The sequence below is a fragment of the Copadichromis virginalis genome, linkage group LG6 (assembly GCF_057382275.1).
Source record: "Copadichromis virginalis isolate Kocher_CV1m ecotype Utaka linkage group LG6, C_Virginalis_male_GT1.1, whole genome shotgun sequence".
In the NCBI taxonomy this organism is placed as follows: domain Eukaryota; kingdom Metazoa; phylum Chordata; class Actinopteri; order Cichliformes; family Cichlidae; genus Copadichromis; species Copadichromis virginalis.
Window position 1 is genome coordinate 26,785,132 of NC_140623.1, and position 9,793 is coordinate 26,794,924.

Below are 9,793 nucleotides of genomic sequence, written 5' to 3' on the forward strand. Positions count from 1 at the left end.
AAAAAACTGTTGCACTCCAACCACACAACTTTTGCTGCCAAGGTGGGTTTAATCTGATGCAGCTGTAAAAAGCAGGAGACAAGTTAGAGAGAAATCTGGATAACATTTTTTGTTTGAATGGAAGCCAAAAAAAATAAATACAAAATCATTCAATTAATGGTGGCACAGCAAAGTTGACCCCCCCCCTCTGAAAAGTGTCAAGTCAAATATTCACATAATTTATATACCTCCTGGTCTAGGGAGAAATACTCGGATGACATATTTTGGGTGGGTGAGAGTGAGTGAGTTTATATTCAAAGTACAAGCTCATCACAGCATCTTAACCGATGCATGTCAAATCTGCGAAATGAGATTGTCATGGCTTGAAGGCAGCAAGTAAAACAACCATAAGAAGTGCCTTCAGTCATTCACACCTCATTTCAAGCATTACTGCAAGGGCCACGCCACATTATCGAGACTGAACATGCTACTGAAACTGAGGTTCCTAAGGGAACGGGATAAACAGTATTAACATTAAACTGAGGATAAAAAAATACAGCACTTTGTGTGAGTAAAATAAAAATGGACTTAAAGCAGTCTTCTCACCACTCTTCCCCTCATCAGTGTGAAAGTAACTGTACACAGGACCATTGACATGACATGAAAAATGACGACTACACTGCTTCCAGATCAGCCTCGCCTCATTCTTATAAAACTGGTTTGCATGTTTCTGTGACCACCACCACCACCGACCACCACCCCACCTAATATACATGTCCCGTTTTCAACATGAACACGTATACAAAGTCAACACAAGCACACACACTCGCACCAGCAGGCTCACATCTCTCCATGCTCTTATTATGTTTTTTACTAAATAATATATCCAAATTAAACTCTTTGGAGGCGCCCCCTGCTGTTCATATCTCCCCGGACTCTCGCTCTTCCGAGCTGGACCGTCGGTCCCGTTCGCACGACACTGATCTCTCTCGTTCCTTTTCCCTGGCCATGTCTGGAGAGGTGGACCTCTCCCTGTCCTCCCAGTCTCTGTAATCTGCTCTGTCGCCACGCCATCCATCTCCTGCACCCTCCCTCCATCTCTCCTGAGACACTGAGCGCTCTCTGTCGCGGGTGTGAGATGATCTGTCCTTGGAGGATCTGAAAAAGTGAGAGAGAGAAAAAACAAAAGAATCACTGACGTCTGCTATGGAATGAAAATGCTGAAGAAAGGTCCATGGTTAGAAAGATGGTTGGTAATATTTGGCTGGTTACATTTAATTTTAAACTAATTATTACACATGTGACCACAAAACCAAGAGGTTTTGCACAAAGTAGCTACTTGTCGATCAGAATGTACCACACTTTCCCTTATTTATGACTAATAGGTATCATATTTTACCAAATGCACATCATTGTCTATTCTTTAAGAACTGAAACTAGCAGCCGAGACCTTAAACTCATCAGCTTTTTGTTTACTCAGGTAATAAATGCAATGGGAACTAGGATAATATTTTCATACTTTAGGACAAACCACTGGTTGACGTTACAGTGGCTATGTCCACCTTTTACATACAGTCTATGGTTTCTGAATGTCAAAATGATCTATAATCCAAGAAGAAAAATGATCAAGCACCTTATATCCACATATTACTATATATAATGAATAGATGTTATAAATATGTGCAACAGTGTGTAAAGCTCTAGTACTTGTAGTATTCATTTAAAAGAATCACTTGAAACTATTTAAAATTGACCTTTTAATTCAGATGTTACGCCACACAGGTCATGATGCAGATTTCTGCAAGTTTCAGTGATGAATAAAATCTGCACCTTTTCTTTTTGCGTCTGTGTGAGTGGGAGCGTGAGCGATGTCTATCCTTGTGTCGATGTTTCCTCTCCCTCTCCCTCTCCCGATCCCGTTCCCCACCTTCTTCTCTGGAGTGAGAGGAGCGGTGGCGCCTTGAACGATGGGAGGACGAACTGCCTCCATCCCTGGATAAATCATTTTCAGGGAAAAAAAAAAAAAGAAGAAAAGGATATTGTTTAGGTCTTTAAAAAAAAAAAAAAAAAGGGTTGGCTGTACTGATGTGTGCTATAAATTTAGATAAAGACTTTGTGGGAATTCGGAAGCATTTTGTCTTGTAAATGACATCCTGCACGAGAAGTATACGTCAGTATACGTACGAATTTGCTGTTTTCCTCTCTGCTCTTTTACCAGGAAAGCAGAGGTTTGAGTATTTTTGTGGCATATTTGTGGTTATGGCATTAATAACCCCACTGCGTGCATTTACAGATACCGCACCATTCGGCTTTATATTGTGTGAAATTACAAGTCGCCTTGCCAACCTGGGAAAAAAACTTATCAAGTGATGCTTGCATACCTGTATCGGTCTCCACTCCTAGATCTTGACCTTAAAAAAAGAGACACTTCAGTTTCCCGATGACTTGAAACCGTTTCACAGTAACGACAGATTCTGATCATTTACCTCCTTCGGTCCCTTTCTCTCTCCCACTCTCGCTCTCGTTCCCGCTGTCTTTCTCTCTCTCGCTCCCTTTCCCGTTCTTTCTCCCGCTCCCTCTCCAGCTCCCACTGTCGCTCTCTTTCATCTTCTTTTTCACGTTCCTCTCGCCGCCTCGTGCGCATTCTTTCTTGTTTGTCGACAACAGCTTTCTGAATTAAAAAAATAAATGAATGAAGTCAACACAACAGGCCTAACAGGGAGACAAACCCCCGAATCTGTTCTTATCCCTCACATCTTATGACTTTCTGAACTGATCAAACTTGTTTGACGTGCAAATTAATTCTTCTTGTTTTCGATTTGATTCCTTACGTGTTTCTTGTCACTTTGAAGCTTTATTTGGAAAAGTGATATATAAATGAAATGACTAAATTGGATACAGCTGCGCATACTGCCTCCTTAACTGTAGTTTTTATAACACTGTACAGATACATTTGTGGTACTAATCAATACTCATGCATATAGTAGCATAGACCTGCTCCAGGACATCCTTACCCTTAGCTTTTCAAGCTTCTCACGGATTTCAATAAAACCGAGGTGCAGCTTCCCCCCAAAGTGGTCAGCCAGGCGGCGGTCATTGTCATGGAGACCCAAGTAGGCAGAGCACACCTCACACACTCGCAGTTTTTGCTGTTGAAAGCTTGAGGCAGGCATTGAGTTCCGGTAAATATCCTGCAGTCACAAATGTTATGGTTATAAGGAGCAGAATAAAAATTGTTCAACCTGCATCTCATTATTCGGACCTATTATGCAAGCTGCAGATTGGGAGCTGATAAAATGTGTGTCCGATATGAGTTCTGTTACTTTGTGAAGAGCGTGAAGCTGCTCTACTCAGACAGGCAGGTTAACACTGGCATGAACCATGAACTCGCTGTCATTAAACCACACATTTAACCTTCATCAATGGTGTACACAGACTAGGCCATCTGTTCCACCTACGAGTGCATCCGATCCCCAAAGTCTGGTTCACTTAACTAGTGTGTTTGCTGTGACTGCGCCCTGGTCCGGTGCTGTTGGAGTCAGGCACAGTATACATGTAGTGTGATCCCCACAGGACAGATCCCCAATCCCAAAACCACTTTATTTCTTAAGTAATTAACAACTGAGAGGACAGTGTGTCATTTACTTCCCCAACAGTGCCACAAAAAGCATTAAAAATCACAAAATTTTCACAAGTAAATGGCATGAAAGAGAGACCAGGTGTGACAGGAGTTGAGATGGTGAAACAAACTGGTGTTTACTCAGGCACGGACACATAAGTAGAGTAACTGCGAGTGGGGCTGGTGAGCAAATGTGCTCGAGAACAGTAAACAGAAATTGCACCTCTCATGTGGCTGCAAACATCTTACCACTTATCACTTAGGTAGGTAACACATTTCTAACCTCTGCTTCCTTCTTTAATGCCCGGGTCTTCTCCACTTTTTCCAGCAGCTGCTGGGCCTCTTCTACATTCCCCTCGCCTCCCAGCTGCTCTGCCCGGGCCAGCAGCTTCCCGATCTCTTCGTTAAGCTCGTGGACACGTTCAGCCTTTTCATGAAAGGAAACAAAAAGAAAAGAAAAGAATGCTAAGCTAATAGTTTTTAGGCAGTGTGTAGACTTTTCCTGTGATAATTAGAGCTAAAAATGTCAACAGTGCGTCACCTTCGCAGCCACTTCAGCGCTGATCTCATCCTGTGTTTCTGCTAGTCTTTTCTTGGCCAGCTCAGTTCTGCGGTCACAGTCAGCAATGAAAGACTGAAGGTGTTCAGCGGCCTGAGAAAAAATACAGAAATAACCGAGAAATATTATATTGCAGGATTCTCAAGAATATTTAACAGTGGCTGAACTAAATAGTCTGTACCTGCTATGAAGTGAGTTTATAAACGCGGCTATAAAACATTCAGTTTCCAAACATTTCCTGCTCTCATCTTAAGCAGTTGTTTAAAGCTTAATAGCAGCACTTACACCATACGTTTGATAAGCCTGGAGAGAGGGATGCCTTCTCATTAACATCTTAATGTGGTGTGGACTAATTTACCACCTTCCAGGCTATTCTATGACATCAAAGTAGCCTTGTAAGCAAGGATGTTGTGAACTGTGTTAATGAAAAAAGAAGCTTATCAACCCTTTGGAATTACCAGGATTACTGATTTAATTACTCAAATATGGTTTCATCTTCAGCCAAGTCAAAATGACAAAAAACACAAAGTTTTACTTTAATGTCCACAAAAAACACAGTGACTTAAAATATATACTTCAGTGCTGGGAAAGGTAAGTGAACTTTTTGCTAATGACTTCTGGAAAAGCTATGTCGGACATCAGTCCACAAAAAAGATAAGCTAAAGACAGCAGACTACAAAATTGTGGAGCATGGTGGTTTGATTCTGCTTTGCTAAACCAGGGCTTGAGCACCAAGTGAGGAACTATACATTTACATTGGTATTAGGAAATTTTACTTGGAAATGTCAGGGCGGCAGACCATGACCTGAAGCTTAGCAAAGACTGAGTGACACAACAAGACAGTCATCAAAAGACCAATGGTGACTGGTGCTGCTAAAAGAGGCTTGAGTTACAATTCAAGGGTTAACTTTACTCAGTGAGTTCCTATGTTCAATAAATGCATGAAAACCGAAGTGACATAACTTGTCAGTTACTCTGAAGTCCATGAGTCTGTAATACATAGACCAGACAACCATATTTTATGAGTGATTTGATGAATAACCTCTACAGAACCTCTGCTAATGCTAGAGGCATTTTTTGCAAATGTAAAGGAAAGTAAATTTGAAGTGTGCAAAAATATTGATTAACGTCTTTCACTAATAACCCTCTTGATCAAAAATTATGATGATCCTGAGTTAAAATTAAATACATAATTATTCTTGAACCGGAATTAGTTTTTCTGTGTTAGGACATTCCAGTAAGTTTGGACACAGGAAAACTTACTGTGTCCAAACTTACATTCATATGAACAAATGAGGGTGTCCTACCTTCTGACTAGTAGTGTGTATTTCTGTGTGTTTCTGAACAGTCTTTTAGGTAGAGCTTGAAACTAACTTTCTCAAGAAAAGTCTTAGCAATCAAAGTAGATGTAGTGAGTTCAACAAGACATTCAAGAGAATATCTTTGTGGGTGTGTGCGTACAACTTACATCAAGTTCAAAGAAGTATTCCTGCTCCTTAGAGGCAATCTCGTAATCAGCTCGGAGTGCCAAGTCATGCACTTTCATGCACTCTCCCAGGTCCATTCTCTACAGGAATCAAAATGACAATGATGTTAGCTGTCTGCCTCATTTTACTCGTACGTTTTAGCCCAAAATCTGAAGAAGAACAAAAAAGCTACAAGATAAAATGTCCTGGACACAAGAATTTTCACTGATGTCACACTAAAGAATCCAAATGTGATACCCTTTAACTTGAAGCAAAGCTAACACAGGTCTGATGATTTCCATATACACTATTCAAACTATCTGTTTATATTCAGTGCTCTAGGAATTAAATTGACTGTCAGTTTTAATTTGTAGATGTTCAACTTCGGAAGAGTCTTTTTGAGTCCAGTCCAGTCGAAGTTAAGGAACAGAAAGTAAGAGGATAAGTCAATGAATAAAAGCAACAACACATCATTGGAGTGGTAAAATGAATCCATCTCACGATCTGGCTCTAATCCCAACTCATATTTGTAATTAAAACAAAGTCTATGACTCTCAGGCCACATCCCCACTAATACATTTGAATGTTTAAGTACAGTTTTAAATGAAACCAAACCAGCCTTTTTTTCAGCAGCCAATCAAAGAAAAAGCTCACCTCAGAGTCGTTGGCCTTGTGAGGAAGATAAAGCAGCATGTTTTAGAAAGTGAAACTGTGCGCTAGCTAGTGTGTTATGCAAAGCTGTTCTAGTAGAGTGGATCAGTAAAAATAGAAATGCTTATTAGTATGTTTGGATATGTGTTTATTTCCCATATATATAAAAGTTATTTCATTTCAACCCCATTGACAATGAAGTAGAGCTCAAACACATCTCAGCTCTCCATACATTTCCTGTCAGCCTTGTGTGTGTGACTGTATTTACTGTATATATTATACGGCTGTGTGTAAATATGATAAAGCTCTCCTCTGTGTGTTCAGGCGTGCGTAGACACGATACTCACGGTGCCTGAGAGGATGTCATGAGGACATGAATCCAAGAGGTGACTTTTGCAGACTCGCTCATCTGTGAATTTGATTCTCTGCCGCATGGTGTCACCTTTACAAAAAAAGAAGGAAACCAGAAAAGCAGGCGTTCATGAAAAGTACAGTATTTTACTATCATACTGGGTTATTAGCCCGCACCTGTGACTGATTAAGTCATACATCTCTAACCACTGTAGCATCCAGGTACAGTAAACGTGTCCGATAAAACTCCTTGTGGTTAAAAAAATAATAATAAAAAAAAATACTAGGGAGGAAATGGAGGGAAGAAAAAATGAACACATGACTATGAGCCAAATAAAATGCCGACATGATGTTTGTTTTGGATTGGTTTTGTAACAGATGTGTGCGACAACCTAACTTGCCAAGCAAACTTAAATACAACAGGTAGCTAGCCGGCTAGTTAGCATGATTTGTAAAGCATGCCGCACTGTCACCATAAAGTATGCTGGTTAGCTTGTCGGCTAATGCTAGCAACAGTCATACACGCTGCTGATTTTGTAAGTAACCAATCTCAAACACAGCGAGGCCCCTCTCACCGTCTCTCCCCGTCCCCATGAGCTGGTCCAGCATCGCTCGCATCTGTGCCTGGGCCGACATGTTTATGAGTGCTCAGATAACGTCGCCAGCAGCGGTCTTCAACACATGCAGCCTCCTCAACTGCAAGGCCTCGTCTCTTCCTCCAACAGCACCGACCGCGGATAAGTTTTCCCACCAAGAGGAAGACTCCGAGCCTTTAACCAGCGAGCTGCTTGTGTACAGCGTTACTTCAATGTACTGGTTATCCCTGCACTTCAACAAAAGCAAATAAATGTGACTTTGTGACGTTGGATGGCTTCGGGTCGGCCGAGCAAGTGCAACGTCTGTTTGAAAACTGCTGCCCGGGTCCGCCGGTCGGGTCGTGTGGTGAGTTGAGACAACGGTGACTGAATTTAGACGGGGCCTTTGTTCGCTAAGAAAATCTACACAGAAATAAGTAACCAGTTCCACTGTCACACAGACAGATTTCTAGCGAGTCAGCTAGAAGTTATCAAGTTTGTTCAGCGTCCTCTCTTCCTTCTTCCTATTCCCCCTCCATGCGCGTCCCCGCGGAGCGCGCTCTAGTGCAGCGGCGAAGGAAGTGCTGCAGTCAGCCTCGCGGGCTTGTTTGGTGACGTTACATATCACCAACAATTATTATTGTTATTATTATTATCATCCTGCTTTGTTTTTTTCTTAGTTTTTCGGTGTCCCCCCACACAAACATATAAACTGTTTAAAGTGTCTCTGATCTTACAAATAACACATAGAAACATGGTTGCAAAGCTAAAATGTTCAGCATATTTAGAAAATATGTGCTACTGTCACTGGCCAATACGTATAATAACTAATTTGATATTCACACATATATGAATATCAAAATGATTGGGATCCTAGAGCAGACTCATTGCACAACACTAAAGACTACCTAAAGTTATAAACATTGTGAATAAGACATTGAAAGTTACGATTTTTAATATGAGAAGGATTGGCTAGTCTCAAGTGCCCACTCCCAGCTGTGATAAGGGGGATGATATTTTGACACTTCACTCCATAGAGGCCTTTCTTGGTACCAGGCTGTAAACAAATGTTCTGCCATTATAACAATGAAGTCTGTGTGGGCTGACTTGCTTTTGGGCCCTGCCTCAAGTGGCCACTCTCAGAACAGCAGTTTTAGGCACGTCTGCATTAGCTTCATTTTACAGTCTGTCAGGCTGGTACATCATTCTTAATATATGCTACCGTTGTGTCTGTTGCAGTCCTCCAAAATCCAAACATGATCAACATGGATGCTAAGAAGGAAAGGGAGTGGCAGCAGCATTCTTCTGGAATGGGAAAAGCACGAAAAGACATCAAAGTTTAAAAAGTAGACTATTAAAAGCACAGACAGTGGCTTTTTAACATAAGTTTCACTTCAGCTCTTCGTAATGTTACAACTTTGCTCTTCTCTGCAGCTGGATGATGGACCAGCAACAACTCCTTGTACCAGATATTTGAGACTGCCCCCACCTGACAACAGATGCACTCTGCAGGTAGATGGGCAGTCCTTAGCTGCCCATATACTGCCAATGCACTACCACTGCTGAACCATAGTTTCCTCATGAGTGTTACCTACTGCATCAGCTTGTAAAGAGTTGTGGCAGTGCATTCCTTTTTTCCATACGTTTTTTAGTTTCTCCACCTGTCTGCCTCAGTCTCATAAAAAGGACATGGCTTGAAAGCATTTAGGATTTTTTCCCCCTTTGATACAGTGAGGAGGGAATTAGACTTTGGTGGTCAAAGATCACTCTCCATTTCACCTGCTTTGGTGCTCATTCTGATTGTACAGGTAGAACAGCTCCTCCAAGAGGATGGCACATCAAAATCTGCAAATTTCAGCTCTCCGTAATGTTATGACTTAGAGATTTCAAGGGGCAGGCAAGTACACAAGGAGAGTTAGGACAGCAGACATTGTCAGCAATGACTAGTACTTTCTTCTTTGTTTGAGGAGGAACATGAGGAGCAGTGACCTCCAGAGGGTTACACAAATGTGCATGTTTCTAACCAAACTGTCACGAGTGACGTATGTCAATATAAAAGAAAAAAAAAATCTTGAGACCTTAAGATAAACAAGGAGATCATTTAATTTGTTTTTTCTCATACTTTTTAAACTCATTTGTCTCATTGAGTCTAAAAAGTTGTTTCTGTCCAAACAGAGGTGATAAACATAAACACATAAACTGGCTGCAAGTCCTGATTTTACCCCAGTTTAAGATGCAAAGAATTATAACCATCGGCTAGTATTTTACGTTATTTCTCTTCAGTTTCAATCCTGATATTATAATAAGCTGATAACTGTGATTGGTTGCTTGTACAAAGGTTTACTGTGTTAAATATGAACATAGTAAATAGTTCCGTAAATTTTAAATAAAGTTTAAAAGGCCCTTAGTGACTTAACTTCAGCTATGTGTATTTTACGGCCACATGTATCTATCTGTAGCAGACCATTCAACTATAATAACAATACATTAGGATGGAATTACTCACCATTTACCTGTCAAACCGCAAGCTACGCCCATACAAGGCATCCCAGTCCTACCCATATGTGGTCCAACCCTTAGAAACGTCCCATTA

The 9,793-nt window shown here is 41.0% G+C and overlaps 1 protein-coding gene across 4 annotated transcripts; it reads right to left on the minus strand.

Moving 5' to 3' along the window:
- Positions 1-29: 29 nt before the first annotated feature.
- LOC146707926 (putative RNA-binding protein Luc7-like 1) lies at positions 30-9,783 on the minus strand. 4 transcript variants are annotated; one of them, XM_085459546.1, is made up of 11 exons: positions 9,714-9,783; positions 8,423-8,505; positions 6,622-6,716; positions 5,626-5,724; positions 4,140-4,250; positions 3,882-4,025; positions 2,994-3,170; positions 2,466-2,650; positions 2,361-2,390; positions 1,810-1,971; positions 30-1,137 (listed from the first exon to the last, which is right to left on the minus strand). In XM_085459546.1, the coding sequence occupies exons 2-11, from the start codon at positions 8,499-8,501 to the stop codon at positions 900-902; spliced, it is 1,320 nt and encodes a 439-aa protein (XP_085315672.1). In that variant the 5' UTR covers positions 8,502-8,505; positions 9,714-9,783; the 3' UTR covers positions 30-899. The 4 variants fall into 4 exon arrangements, with proteins under 4 accessions (XP_085315672.1, XP_085315675.1, XP_085315673.1 ...); XM_085459549.1 differs by lacking the exon at positions 2,361-2,390 and having other exon boundaries at positions 9,714-9,777; XM_085459547.1 differs by lacking the exon at positions 9,714-9,783 and having other exon boundaries at positions 8,423-9,666.
- Between the last annotated feature and the right edge of the window lie 10 nt (positions 9,784-9,793).

Bases quoted from the DNA above. Each gene is read 5' to 3' on its own strand.
- LOC146707926 (XM_085459546.1), bottom strand. From the start codon at position 8,501: ATGCTGCTGCCACTCCCTTTCCTTCTTAGCATCCATGTTGATCATGTT. The intron at 3,171-3,881 runs GTTAGAAATGTG...TTGTGACTGCAG, and splicing joins CATTAAAGAAGGAAGCAGAG to GATATTTACCGGAACTCAAT. The intron at 1,138-1,809 runs GTGCAGATTTTA...TCACTTTTTCAG, and splicing joins CACAGACGCAAAAAGAAAAG to ATCCTCCAAGGACAGATCAT.